At 39.5% G+C, this 15858-nt stretch overlaps 1 protein-coding gene across 2 annotated transcripts in view; it reads left to right on the forward strand.

Annotated features, from left to right (window-relative positions):
- The first annotated feature begins 3688 nt into the window (after window positions 1-3688).
- Window positions 3689-15858, forward strand: part of LOC139741027 (alpha-catulin-like) — a 144427-nt gene continuing 132257 nt past the window's right edge. For both annotated transcript variants that reach the window (XM_071651616.1, XM_071651617.1), the window contains exon 1: window positions 3689-3972. In XM_071651616.1, the coding sequence (XP_071507717.1) occupies window positions 3847-3972 (126 nt within the window). In that variant the 5' untranslated portion in view covers window positions 3689-3846. The remainder of the gene's footprint in view (window positions 3973-15858) is intronic.

Genomic DNA, 15858 nt, shown 5'->3' on the forward strand with positions numbered 1-15858 from the left:
ATTCGAAAAATGCAAAAGCATGCACCCTCGTATACATGCAGGGGCGTGCAGTGGCGTAACTACGGGGGGGGGGGGGGGGGGGCATGTGCCCCCCCCCCCCCATCCGCTGGTTTAAAAAAAAAGACTTACCAAAAAGGTAATTCAAGGGTTTAGTAAAGGGTTTAGTAATTAAAAAGGTATATTATTGTGAAATATTGCTCAAAAAGCCCGGAGCCGACAAAAGATAGTGATTCAGCGTGATTCCTGGTTGGCATTCGGAATATAAGCAAGATGTGCGCAAAGTACTCAAAACATCCGAACGGCAAAAAAAAAAAAAAAAAAAAAAAAAAAAAAAAAAAAAAAAAAAAGAGTCCCTGCAATGTTGCGCAATGTGATGTAGAATGTACACCTTTGTACCTTACGCTTCGTTATATCAAAGCTAGATCATTGATTTTGCAGTGTTGCTTTACATATTGATACTTGTCTATATTAAAATGCCTTGCATTGTCAATAATAAGACTTGACCTGCATGGGCTATTTCCTAACTTTTCCATGCATATCAAACACACACACAAACACAAACAACAAGGGGATGCTCTAAAGTGCAGATTTTGGACATCCTTCCCCCGCTTGGTCACTTCGACGCCACCTCGCTGGTCATACCTCCCCCAATCACGAACATAAACCGACACCCTTGACTACCAGTGGCAGATCGGGGGGGGGGGGGGAGCGCACCGGGCTCCCCCCTAATTTCCAAAGCGAAAAAAATTTAGCTACCGTTTTATACAAACGACAGTTTTAGGACTATAAAATTTTCAAGCTAGCTCGCTCTCCTGATGTTGCTGCCAGTAATTGCCAGCAGTTGCGCCCGGTGCGCCCCCATCCCTTACTTTCCAAAGCGAAAAAAGTATAGCTACAAACGGCAGTTTTTGGACTGTAAAATGCCAAAATTTTTAAGCTCGCTCGCTCCGCTCGCATTTAATCGTTATGTCTTTCTCCTGATGTTGCTGCCAGTAATTGCCAGCAGTTGCGCCCGTTGCGTCCCACCCCCTTAATTTCCTAAGAGAATAGCTACAAACGGCCGTTTTTGGACTGTACAATGTGCAAATTTTCAAGCTCGCTTGCTTCGCTCGCTCGCATTTATTCGTCATGCCATTCTCCTGATGTTGGCTGCTGGCTAATTGCCAGCAGCAGTTGCGCCCGGTGCGCCCCCCTTATTTTCAAAGTGAAAAAATGTAGCTACAAACGGCAGTTTTTGGACTGTAAAATGTACAAAATTTTCAACCTCGCTCGCTCCGCTCACTCGCATTTAATCGTTATGTCATTCTCCTGATGTTGCTGCCAGTAATTGCCAGCAGTTGCGCCCGGTGCGCCCCCACCCCCTTAATTTCCTAAGCGGAAAAATATAGCTACAAACAGCCATTTGGGACTGTACAATGTCCAATAAGCTCGCTTGCTTCGCTCGCTCGCATTTAATCGTCCTGCCATTCTCCTGATGTTGCTGCCGGCTAATTGCCAGCAGCAGTTGCGCCCGATGCGCCCCAACCCCTTATTTTCAAAGCGAAAAAATGTAGCTACAAACGGCAGATTTGGGACTGTAAAATGTACAAAATTTTCAACCTCGCTCGCTCCGCTCGCTCGCATTTAATCGTTATGTCATTCTCCTGATGTTGCTGCCAGTAATTGCCAGCATTTGCGCCCTGTGCGCCCCCACTTAATTTCCTAAGCGAAAAAATATAGCTATAAACGGCCGTTTTTGGACTGTACAATGTCCAAATTTTCAAGATCGCTTGCTTCGCTCGCTTGCATTTAATTGTCATCATGCCATTTCTCCTGATGTTGCTGCCGGCTAATTGCCAGCAGTTGCGCCCGGTGGGCCTCCCCCCCCCCTTAATTTTCAAAGCGAAAAAATATAGCTAGTTATACAAACGGCAGATTTGGGACTGTAAAATGTACACAATTTTCAACCTCGCTCGCTCCGCTCGCTCGCATTTATTGTTATGTCATTCTCCTGATGTTGCTGCCAGTAATTGCCAGCAGTTGCGCCCGGTGGGCCTCCCCCCTTAATTTTCAAAGCGAAAAAATATAGCTAGTTATACAAACGGCAGATTTGGGACTGTAAAATGTACAAAATTTTCAACCTCGCTCGCTCCGCTCGCTCGTATTTAATCGTTATGTCATTCTCCTGATGTGCGCCTCCCCCCTTAATTTTCAAAGCGAAAAGATATAGGGCCTAGCTACAAATGGCAGTTTTTGGACTGTAAAATGTCAAAATTTTCAACCTCGCTCGCTTCGCTCGCTCCCATTTAATCGTTATGCCATTCTCCTGATGTTGCTGCCAGTAATTGCCAGCAGTTGCGCCCGGTGCATCCCCACCCCCCTCAATTTTAAAAGCGAAAAAATATAGCTACAAACAGCCGTTTTTGGACTGTACAATGTCAAAATTTTCAAGCTCGCTTGCTTCGCTCGCTCGCATTTAATCGTCATGCCATTCTCCTGATGTTGCTGCCAGTAATTGCCAGCAGTTGTGCCCGGTGCGCCCCCCTTAATTTTCAAAGCGAAAAAATATAGCTACAAACGGCAGTTTTTGACCGTATAAAATGTCAAATTTTCAGCTCGCTCGCTTCGACTCGCTCGCATTTATCGTTATGACGTTATTGTCATTCTCCTGATGTTGCTAACCAGTAATTGCCAGCAGTTGCGCGCGGTGCCCCTTCCCTCCCACTTTGCATGGAAAAGAGTGGGACATTTGATCCCTGTAAAGTGTATGTGTGTGTGTGTGGGGGGGGGGGGGGGGGGGGGGGCAAGGGCTGCGCCGGTCCGGTTATGGCTTGTAATCGTGGTGATGGTGACTATCGCCGACAAATTCCCCCCCCCCCCCCCACTCCTCGTACGGATTTACGCCGTTGCTTATACTTCTCTAATGCAATTTGCGAATATTGCATGCATGAATTGGTGAGCCACTTTCACTTTACCACTCGGTTCTAATCTGAAATGTTTTCATTAATAGCTTAAACGTCACTGGCATTGTTCGAGCAATGAAAAATATTTTCACATTCCTAGAAAGCTTAGAAGAAAATGAAAAATGGAAGGGTTTACTAAAAGTGATTCAGTGGGCACGCTCGTTGAAGGAGGCAAGGCTACCATCTATACATTAAATTTACTTATAAGTGTAAGTGCCCCGTTAGAGGCGAAAACTTTGCATTCGTCAGTTATGAAATTCTTCTTCTCTTTATTCTGCCTCCTTCAATCCTGAAGATTCTTGCAGATAATTGACAATTTTTAGACAAGAAAAGTGCCTTTATGATCATTTTTCTTCAAATAATAATTGATTAATTGTTTGTTAAAGGGGGGCACATGGGGGCAAAAAGAGGGGGGGGTGCCCTCTCTGCTCCCCCCCCCCCCCCCCCCCCCCCGCGCTTCCGGCGCCCTTGGATTTATACCATCCTAAATTTCCCTTTTTGATATAACTGTTGTTGCGTGTTATGAAGAAAACGAACACGAAAAGTTTCTTGGACAGCGTCACCTACGTTGCTTCGCACTCGTACGCGCACGTCTTGTACATAACACGTACTCAGTATGTCGAAGTGGCTGCTTCATTCGCAATACAGTTCTCCTCGCGTACGTGGATACGGTGCCGCTTTCGCAACCTCAGCCCCGCTTGCGCTCCGCTACTCGCGGAGTCTGTTTGTGTGTGTGTGTGTGCTTGTGTGTACAAGCCCCAAATCCAGAGACAGCTGAACGCAGTGGTCGGTCGTGGGGGATTACTGCCGAGCCTGCGCCTGCTGATCGGTGGAGGTCGTGTAGTAGTGCACACTAGGTAGTGGAGCAAGCGGCTGGTGTGTTGTTGTGTGTGTATCATTGAAAATGGCTTCCGGAGGCGGAACCAGGCCCACAGCAGACGACGCTAATGTTTCTTCCAAATTTGACTCGAAGGGATTAGAAATCAAGACGAAATCCATCGAGCAGACCCTTGTTCCTCTAGTCACCCAGGTGAGTGGAAACCAAGTCCTTTTACTGTATTTTATGAGAAGGGATGGGGAATTATTGATGCAGTCCGTCGCGCTGTATCCGCATTCATTCATTTTGAGTGGGCCGCATATACATCGCGCATACATTCTACACTAGTATACCGCATGTATGTAACCATCACTGGGCATCAGTGTATTTAGTCGAATTCGAGGGTCTAGTTAGTCTGAAGTATTACAGAACTTGCCAGACAGTATTGACCTGAAGTATCAAACATTCAACATATCAGTGCTCCAGTATTTGATATGACACACAGTCAGAGCTACCAAGTCTCACGCATTCTGAGTGAGACTCAAGCATTTAGGGGTCGTCTCCCGATCTCACGCATGGTACCCATTTTTCTCATGCATCGAGCAAAGTCTGCAATTTGTGCCCACAATAAGGAGCATAGCTCAAAGGATTAAAGTGATGGTTACAATTGAAGGTACATTTTCCTTTTGTCTTTCAAAATAAGTAAAAAATAGTCACCTGATCGCTAAGAGCTAAAAATTGAAAAAGCTCCCTACCGTGGGAGGCCAGCGGGGGACCCCTCCCACACCCTAGCTTGCGCGCACATTCGCTCGCCGAGATGCCGAGTCATGAAAATCTCACTCATAAATTTTTTTTGAACTTGGCATCCCTGCACAGTATGGGATTTTTCATGACCATACGGATGTGATGTCACTGAGCTGAGTGCTGAGCTGGACCGATTGTCAATGTCATTGATTGAAATGGATGGCCGTGGTACCTGTCGTAGAGTTTGGTGTTCCACAGTCAGAGTGAGAACTCTTCTCTGTCTGATGATGAAATACAACATTGAATATTCCTGACTGAGAGTGATGCTAGTGAGCAGGAAACAGTGAGAGTTATTGTCTCTTTCTTCACCAGATTGGCCACTAAACAAATGTAAGACATGAAGGAAGGTTACAGCAAATGTGAATGAACACCTTTTGCACAAATAAAATTTATCATTTTTTTTTCTTTTTTTGTGTGCCTGTGTAAAGTGAAATCAATCCATTGAGGACGGGCTGATTTTGCTACAATTCACATTTCCCATAAACGCCTGCCCGAGCATACTTGGGAATAGTCGTCACTGGGCCGGGTTAAGCATTTCCCCCCTTCTTTTTACCGACTGTTTCTGACCAAGTCCTGCTCTAAAAAACTGACGTCAACACAAGGAGCCAATTCCAGCACCTAGTGTAGGTTTTCTAGACCTCATTCAGTTGCTGGCAGTGAACATTATCATCAGCTGGAACTGAACTTGTTGTTTAGACGATTTTTGAAAACTGTTCTGCAGAGCTACCAAGTCTCACGCATTCTGCGTGAGACTCAAGCATTTAGGGGCCGTCTCACGATCTCACGCATGGCACCCATTTTTCTCAAGCATCGGGCGAAGTCTGCAACTTTGGCCTATAATAATGAGCATAGCTCAAAAGATTAAAGTGATAGTTGCAATTGAAGGTACATTTCCCTTTTGTCTTTCAAAATAAGTAAAAAATGGTCACTTAAGTATGCACCTGATCGCACCATTAAGAGCTAAAAATTGAAAAAGCTCCCTACCGTGGGAGGCCACAGGGGGGAAAAACTCCTCCCACACCCTCGCTCGCTGGCACATTCGCGCGCCGAGATGCCGAGCGATGCCGAGTCATGAAAATCTCACTCATAAAATTTTTTTGAACTTGACATCCCTGGTTCTGATGACTAATGCTCCTTTAAAATGAAAGGTATTTGGTACTTTTTGTATTAGTTATGTTTTTAAAGTGCAAAGCATTAACTGAGAAAGAGCAGAGAACCCAAATCTTGATGTATTATGTTTCTATTTTCTCTCAAAATTTGATTTTTGTGATTGTATGGGTGGTTTCTGACATCATATACTTTGAGTCTACAGATGGACAGTCTAAGACAAGTTTGTTGGTGATTTTCTACATTATTTTTACTCTGAAGGAGTTTCTCAATCTGCTTGTTACCACTGCATGGTGTTAGTATTTAATGTAACATTACAATAAGTTTTAAACAAAGAATTGAGGAAAATTGATATTCCTGCATTGCTCATCAACAGACTTAAGCTTTACTGAGGATTTCAGATAAGTGTGCACTTCATTTGATTTATTAAAGTTATGATGAGGAAGTCAAATGTGTACATGTACACTACATCTGAATTGCCCATGTATGGAGTGTCATTTGCTTGATCCATTATACATTTAGAGTGATGGTTTTACTTTCGGTTTACATAGTTCATACTAGACCTGTTTATATAGCAATGAACATGCTTCAGGTATATTTTGAAGCTCAGGTTTCATGATGATGCACAATGTATTGAGACTATTTTGCAGATTATGAACTTGGTAAATTGATGGTCTGCTGTCATATTTGGTGTGTGGATTCTGTGTGTTATTATCTTTTTTATTGTTTTTGTTTCAGGCTAAAGTTTGTCCATTGAGTGAAAATAATGACCAAGGATTGCAGTTCATTATGACAGCTCTATTGTCCATATTGAATAACCACTATACTAAGACTTTATTTCTATTATTTTTATTATTATTATAACTATTATTATCATTATTATTATTAGAATTATAGTAATAGCATGTACTATACCTATCCTTTTACTATGCTACACAAAATATTGATAGTGCACCTGTGGTCCTTCATTCAGGAAATAGGACCTAAGTACTGTTTTCCTGTTGTTACAAACATTGAAGGCCTAATGAATTGACATTATCGGTATTTGACGATGAATTCCACGCACATGAGGTATCAATTATCATAGCATGTCAAACTTTGTTTTCTTGTAATTTGTTTTGCATTTCCATTAGAATGGAAGCATTAATCTGAGTGAACAATCCATTACCTGCTCATAAGGTGAACCCCAACTATCAATTTTTACTTACTGGTAGTCTGTAGTAAAGACTTGTTAAAGGAAACCAAAACCCAAAGAGAAATGTGGATTGAGTGAAGGCAGCAACATCATTAGAACACAACAGTGAAAGCAGGAGGAAATATTGGACAATCGATGCAAAAGATATGAGTTTTTAGAGTTTTAGTGTTGGAACTGCTAGATGAGGAGACTACTAGAGTTCATGACGTTATGTGTGGACGACAATATATAGAAAATATAAAGGGAATTCCACAAAAATTCATTTTTTCATGAAAATTACACATATTCCATCAACTTGATACTACAATTGTATAATGGGCAGTAATTATTCCCCCTGCTTTCTGAAAGTGGTTAGTCTTAAGTGCTCTTTCATTATGCTAGAAAAGTGAAATCATGTTTAATTTTCTTTATATTTTAACTCTTTCTTTGGTGATTATTGTCAAAAGATCCTCAGGGAAGATTAAGGGTTGCCATGGCAATCACAGTATAAATTTTTTTTTATTGAATTTGTATTTACATGAATCAGCTGGCTTAGTCAATGGATGACAGATCGGCAAAATTCAAAGTGTGATACCTATTTTAATAATTGCATGCTCTAGGTACACCATGTGATAATGGAAATGCAGCCATTTCTTCATTCTGTTCCTTATTTTAAGAAGTTAGAATATTGATTTTTGTAAAGTCATCCGGCTTGTGAAATGAAACAAAAAAAAAAAACAAAAAACAAAAAGTGATGTTTTCCAATTGATTGAACTGGAGGTAACCCATGGTACTGTGTAGCTCAGTGACTTATGCAGGGAATCAAGTAGTGATAGAAAGTCATTTGACAGTAGACTTGGCTAGTAAAGACACAATGTTGTCATCCTCTAGAGATTATTTGCTAGCTAAGAATATATCCCTTTCACCAAATTATGTATGGATGATGGCATTTGAATAGAAAGCTTACTTCCTGTTTTTACAGACCACATACATTTTACCTCATTGACTGCATATTCCATAGAGACAAATCACTCTACTGTGCACACTCAAGTTTAATTATGAATTTCTGTCTTCCTTACTTTTGTATGCTGTGATTTTATTTTACTTTGTATGCACATTTCAAAAGCTTACAAGTTACAGTGTAGATTGTACTTTTGTTGATGAACTTGGTAATTGTTCAGTGCATGAGGCTACCAAGAGACTGCAGTGGCCATGTCATGAGTTAGTATTGTTTACTGGGTAGTAATGAATAATATGCTTCAGATTTGCATGTTTTTCTTTCCTCCATGGAGCACTTTCTGTTTCATTCCATTGGGATGTGTTCAAATGTGTAAAATTCACTTTCAAATAATGTTCCTTTGACTTTTCAGAGTGTTGTTATGAACTTTTCATGCCAACTTATAACACAGTCTGTGCTCTGTTTTAATGTTATAAGTTTTTCTTTTTTTAAAAGCAAAAATATGATGCAGCATTGAGTTGTGCTCATATAAGAGATGATCGATGAAAGCTTGTGTAATCATTTTGCTGTTGTAGTCAATTATGCAGTGATCAACTTTGACCAAAAATAATATTTTGTATGCTGTATACAGTGCATGGTCGACATTCACTTGGCACCCAGATTAGTCTGGTTTCTAGCCATTTACTATAATTTATGTAGTTATAAAATTCAGCAATGGTGCCATCATTTATATAATATTACCTTTAACTTTAATGTAAACTTTGAGCCTGGAAATGATCAAAATTCATTCATGTAGCCAAGGTGCAGGACATGATGAAGGTGTTTTAGAGCCTGTAATGTTCAGTGGAATGTCTTCAAAGAGTGTAGTAAAACTATAAGTTAGACAGGTCTTGAACCAGACTACACCCTGGAATGGATGCGGCTTCCCCTAGTCAGGAAGTGAAAATTTATTGATCATTCTGTCTCAAGTCGAACCTATTCTAGACAAGATCAATACTGTAATTCTGTGCCTGAAATTGCTTGAAAAGGTCAATTGTTTACCCACATGTAGCATTTTTTTTTTTGTGATTCAACTGAATAACACCAGATGCATCATTAGTTTGGCTGATGTTGATGTCATGAGGTATTGAAATAACAAAGTTTCCCTAGAATAATACAATGAGGATGTGATAGTGCTGTAAGCAGTGACATGAAAATATACTCTTCTACACATTATGCAATACATTTTGTTTTCTTTTAAATACTAGCATTGAAATAATTGCACTCTTGCTCAGAGGCTTTCTTGATTAGAATAGGATGATAACTTGGGGATCTCGATCAGACGTTGCATAATGAGATCTCTCGCTCTCTACTGACAGTACCTGTGAATATTGTGATGTATTTGTCTTGGGTCAGTTGCACTGTAAGTACATGTATGTCGCAACTTGTTTTAAATTATTCATCAGCAGATATTTATGGAGAGGAAACTGCATATGTACTATATCTGTAATTTAGTAACAGCTGCTGTTTAGCCCTGTCCCTATCCCTGGTAGCCTGCAATATTGGCACTAATGACAGTGGTATTATAAAGCAGTAGAGAGGGTGAAATTATCTAGAGGGTGTGTCTTTTTGGCAGTACATGTATTATTTTAATACAAAACTACCACTGCTTCCTTAGAGTGTGTTGGAATGAATGGTGGGCTATATGCATTGTAATAACGTCTTCTTGACCAGTCATTGATGCACTACTAGGATTCTATTTGGAAAGGTGATAACGGGTAGTTAAAGGGATGGTATAGTTTTGGTTGAGACTTAACTTCAGGCTTTTAATTTTATCATTTTTTGGTAAGATAGTGAGAAACCTCTTGTGAGATATGAAAGAGCATGTACATGTAATTCCATGAGGATTTTAATGTCTATTTGATGAAAATTGATTTTGAAAGGGCTGAGATATATCCAAAACAGAGCAATCCTATTAAAGTGAGGGACCCACATTTTATCATGATGGTTTTGTTTTACTTTGTTTTTGGATGTTTCAGCTATTCCAAACTCGATTTTCATCAAATAAATTTTGAATGGTATGCTCTGTATTATTTCATATCAAGTGTTTTCTTGGTATCTTGCAAAAAAGTGAAAGCCCATTTTTCATCTCCACCAATACTGTACCATCCCTTTTAATATGGACCAACAACCCTTTCAGGCACTGTGTGAGCATTCCAGGGGCAAGTGTCAACAAGGCGGTTGGTTATCCAGCCTACAGTGTAGTTGGCAAGACCCTGCTATCGCAATACCTATACCATTAAATTGGGTGGGTAAATATTATGCTTTGATTTATAGACTTGATGCGACAATATGATACAAAATTTGCTTCACGAGTTGAGCAATAGTTTCGGTGTCTTTTTAACAAATCTGGAAAAGTCCTAATAAAATGTGAAATAATTATGTAGGTAATAGATCTGTTTTTTATTTGACCATGCACTGTAGGTCAAGTGAGACTTCTAAGGAGCAAGTCAAGTAAAATCTTAGTCACATCAGCATTGCAGGGAATAACTTTTTCATACAATTTGAGAAAATATGTTTGTATTTTAATAGTTTAACCTGGAGTAGCTCCTGAATACAACTAATTGAAGACAACATTCATATTACTTGGAAATGTGTTAACAGGCTTTGCATTGCTGTTCAAATCATTTCCTGTTTACAAAAAGTAGTTTGTTTCACTTCTTGATTAAAGCCTGCCAGAGCTATAGGTATAGAATAGAAAAAAAAAAAACCCGCACACACAAAAAACACAAAACCAACAACTAGGAATTTCCAGTGTCTCTACTTGCTTGTACAGATTGTACTGTCTATTCAATGTTTGATATGAGTTGTCTAGATACACAGCTTCATTGGGAGTAGCTTTGAGTATGGAAATGACTATTTGCTTTGAACTGCAAAGATGCAGGTACTTCTAAAATATCTTTTAAATGTTGTGGATTATGTTTAAGAATTGTTGCTAGTTTCTAATCTTCACTGCTGGCATGGCTGGAAATTTTTGGCAGGGTTTCCATTCGACATACATGGTGTTAATCTAGGAGCCATTTTTAAATCTTGTGTTCCTGAAGTATGCCGGGAAATTTCCTTTGTACGACATGTAGGCCATCACAAATTTATTTACAGTGTTTTAATAGTCATTCACCCTCCCCTGACATTTGATGCAGTCTTTGATGTAGCCATTAAAAAAAAAGAAAGGCATACTGTAAAAGTGGTTTCTTTCGCGGTGGTTTTATTTTCGTGCTTTTCGCGCTTTGCGGTTGAACCGCGAATTTAACATCACGCGAAAATGTTTTGAACTTGTCGCTTGTTACAACGCTATCATTACCGACCGCGAATTTAAACACGCGCGAAAAAGTCGGCACCGATGGAAACCGTGAAAGTTTCTGTACGCGAAAGAAACCAGTTTTACAGTACATAGTTCAGCTAATACTGAGCTCTGGTAAACTGTATGATGTGATTATCTTTCATATGTGAACACACCTCGGTGACTCTGACCCCATCTTGATCGTTAACTCACTCGATAGCATGATTAATGATTCCAATGATGAGCATATCAAATGGTAAGGAATCCTGCCATATGAGCTCGGCCTGGGTGCATTGTGTAAACATTGCAGGCTATTGTTTACATGCACACCAAGTAATCAGCATCTCAGTGCATGCATTATACACTGCACCTATGATACAGTGTGGGCTATATGAGAACATCTGTGACTGGCCTTGTATTCATAATGTGTCAAAATTTATTGTTAATTGCCTGCAGTTACTCTTTGACTACACTGCATACAATGTAAACACATTGTAATGCTGGTTCCAACTTGTTCCCCATTCACTGCTCATTGTTACATAATGAAAGAAGAGTGTTGAATTTTGATTTGTCTTCAAAAAATAAATCAGTAAAGGAATTATGAACATAGTTTGTCTTTATCTAACATTCTTTAAAGCTCTATATCATGTATTTGAAAGCACCCTACTTGCACTATAAGTTGTAACAACTGTATAGATCGTTTTTGCTGAAGTTACGAAAAATGATGAAAAAGAAAATATTCAGAACATCCTAGTCAATCCTGGGTGTACAATATGATACAAATATTTCACAGAATATACACATTATGTGATATTCAAGTTTTGGTAAAAGTTGTGTGTTTTGTTGATATTGTATTCTGAATGTGTTTAATGGAAAATTTTGAGGTGGTCCAGTCACTCAGAGAGTGTTCATGGTAGTCATATGAAATGTTTAATATGAGTAAGAAACACTGCACGCTTCAACACAAAGAACTTGTCTGTAATTGTGTTTCTAAATGTAAATCAAAATATTGATTTCCTTTTTTTTTTTTTAAAACCTGATGCAAACTTGAATCATGTTTCTCCCATACATGAGTTTACATATTGTATAATATATTTGTCTCATCTGTGAGGCAGAATGCTTGATAACTCTCAATAAAGAAACTGTACAAACTGTATGTTCTGAAACATGCTCCAGGGGCAAGATTACAGCGAACTTCTTTTTATGATGTGAAAACTCGCTTAGTCTCAGTACAGTCAGGACATTAATATGATACGCCATATGGTTCTACAAAGGCTGTATACTGTTGTCATTTTTAATGCCCTACAGAGTCAATATTTGGTGGTCTGTTGTACTTTGCAATTTGTGGGGTACATTGTATGTCCTGCACATTGCATTGTATGCAACATGAATGTTGAAAATGTGCATTTGATTGGTACATAGTAGCTCCTTGACTCTATTGCAAGTGCAATTGTAAATTTCAAAGTCCTTGGTTCCCTGATCTGCTCTTACAACTGTATGGGGCTCGTTATTAATGTAAATGTCTCTTTTTTATGTGCAAAGTATGTTTGCTGATTGTTATCCTGAATTGTGTAGGTGTTACAACTTTTCATAATAGAACATTGTGGTCTACCCCAATGAATTGAATTGAATGGAACTGAATTGAACTTGGGAGCTTTTGTCAATTGATACAGATAGGAATGTGCTTGTGCAGGTCATGTGGAATCTACTGGTGTAGTTCAGAGTCCTGAACCAGATTTTGGCTGGAGTTAAAAAGCAAACAAGCAAAACAAACTAATGAGATACAGTTGTATTCATGATATCTAAGAATGCAATGGGAAGAATATTAAAATGCATTAAACATTCTAAAATGTAAATAGTAATATGTTCATGCTACATTGTATGTGAATATTGAGTAATGGGATACATTAAATGCTAGTAAAAGCGGGTATATGTTTTGCACTAAAAACTAGCAGTTGTTGAGGTTGGGGATACGAGGTCTATACTTGAATTCTCTTAAGTTGAATTTTGTTCATCATGAGCCTTTATTCAAAATGTTTCCTCAAAATGGCAGAGGAAATCTAAGACAACTTTTCTTGTTATTGCATCAAGATATGAAAGAAAACATTTTGTAAAATTTGTGCAGGTAGTGTGCAGGGATGTATGTCATAGACATGTGACAATCTTATCAGTGCTCAATCCTAGGGTACCGATATTACAAAAATGATTTATCATGACCTGTCTTACATGTATCTGTTGGTCCTGTTTCTTCTCCATGTTTGTAGTTTTCAGTATTTTTTTACTGGTAATTTCGTTCTATTTTTGCTCTTCCATGCAATGTGTTAGTATGGCAATTTACCTGGTAATTGCATCAGTGATCATAATATCGTCAATGTTTTTGATAGTGCACTGTTTCAGTGTTTCATATTAAAGCAAGTAGAGGGCTTTTCTACCTTGCCATATGGGCACATTCAACAAACAAATCTTTCATGCTTTCTATCCACATAAAAAGTTTTCACAAATTTTTAAACGTAATTCAAAATAGTAGATGTCATTTTCAAAAGTGTTGATAGAGTACACTACAATGTATGTACATGCACTCTTTTATGCAAGAAATTATTGGATTGCATAATAGTCAAGGGCTAGTATATAGCTAGGGGACATTTCATATTTTTGCCCAAAGTTATAATTGTGTTCTGAATTTAATCATTATTGTTCATCTTCTTGTCGTGGATGTAATGAAAGTATTGACTCCAGATGGTATACGATTAATACCACAAATCTTCCTCCAGAGTTTCTAAAGTTGATCTAAGTAAATTGTGACCCGCTACAACAAAAAGGTCCTAAAGTCGCGCACGGTCGAAGCCGTGAAAATCGAGTTTGAAGTCAGAGCATTAAAATTGGTCAAAACTTACGATTTTCTAATTTTGATATATTATTGGAGTCTAACATGTCTTCTATCATCTGTCGAAATGTTGAAGCAAAATGATCAAAGGAAAGACCAAAAAATAGTGTTTTTCTGAGCCATGTTTTTTGGCGTTTCAACGAAGCAGAAACTGGTTCGAAAATTTGGATTGAGCGCCACAGATAGGTTCCGCCCCTAACAACGACCAGAGTGATCTCATTGGTCAGTTTGCTGCTTGCTGCTAACCGAAGCGTGAAGCTCGCACACTGCCCAGTCGACTGGTGCGTGCGGGCGGGGTGCGCTATGCTCAGCCGCTTCTCACATCCTGGTCACTGATTGGTTGGTGAGGAGACCGCCGACGCTGATGTGCTTGAATGAACTCTTTGGGGGTTGCTAGGTCTTACCTTCTATTGTCCAGAGGTGAAAACTGACTTGCGTGTCCCCTGATCGCGATTGCGTCGAAAGGAAGACTTTTAGGGCGCTTTTCTTGAAACAGTGATTTTCCAGACATCTCGACATGCTCTCTTTTAAACATCGATATCTCCGCAGCCGATTATTTTTATAAAATGTGTTATATATCAATTTAAAGCAGAAAGATTAGGGGATTATATCATGCAATTTTCAAATAATCAACCTCGCCCGACTTTAGGATCATTTTGTTGTAGCGGGTCACAATTACTAATGAAAAGTTAAATTCCAATTGACTTTTCAGTACTCTCGCTTGAAGTTTGAAAAATCCAAGGAGCTTTAGAAACTCATTGATTCAAGTTGCTCGAAGAAGGGTTGGAAGAGACCGCTCTGCTTGAGGAGTGTCCAATATTTGTTGTTGTCGTCGTCTGGGACTTTTAGATTTTGTATCCAGGACCTGGACTTCGCCGTGATGACGTCATTTCATGATACTGTGCATGCTCCAGGTTTTTTGGCACATCCACCGCCAGAATTGAGAACGCGTCCTCAAAGGATTTCACGTCCTCCCAGATTGAGGACGGGCAGCGTGTGCAGCTTGTATTTAGCACGACGATCATGACGTCACTACGTCTGTCAACTCGTACTCACCGTCGACCGAAATCTAAAATGGTTTTACTATGGCGTCGATGGGAGTCGCCAGGAACAGTTAGCTCGCACTTTCGGGTGGCCTGACCGCTGTCGTACGAGTCCACACAATCTAAAAAAGTCCACAATGTCTACTCTGACTCCCTTCTACACATGTGTAGTTTAGCCCAGATGGTCTGTCAACATGAAGGCAGACAGCTCACAGCTGGAACACACTCATCTCTCCTGGCCTGGGCATGGAGCTACATAACTCCACCATAGAAACGAAGGTCCTTCACAGTAGTGACAGCTGTGTGAAACTCAATGAACAGTGCATTCACATTTGAATTACCGTGGTATTAGGTAGGATTTGTGCATCACTTTTTTTTCTTCACCTTAAGTAGCATTTTTACAATGTTGCGTCTTGAATTACTTCAATATAAATGCTGTTTCAAAACACAAATTCGAAATGAACAAAAAGGGTATTCTCTTTCCTTCCCCTCCTCCACCCCCTGCTACTTCTATTACTAGTGATGGTGGTGATGTCAATTCTGATGTAATGTCCCTGTAACAGGTGCAAGAAAGCCAGCCTTATGCTCCTGGGCTAGCCCTGTTCGGCACAAATAATGTAGGTACAGTGTAGTCCCATTATAACGAACATGGTTATAACGAAATTCTTGTTACAACAAAATCAAAATTCAGGACCCCAAATTATCATCTGTATAATCATGTTTCTACACTATACTGTTCTGTTGTAAAGGAACTTTGATTTAATACAACAAAAGAAAATCGGTGGTCTTTAGGACTTCCGGAGTACACCG

This window comes from Diadema antillarum, unplaced genomic scaffold (assembly GCF_040938485.1).
Source record: "Diadema antillarum isolate AM-2024a unplaced genomic scaffold, OU_Dant_1.0 seq00000898_RagTag, whole genome shotgun sequence".
Taxonomy (NCBI): Eukaryota; Metazoa; Echinodermata; class Echinoidea; order Diadematoida; family Diadematidae; genus Diadema; species Diadema antillarum.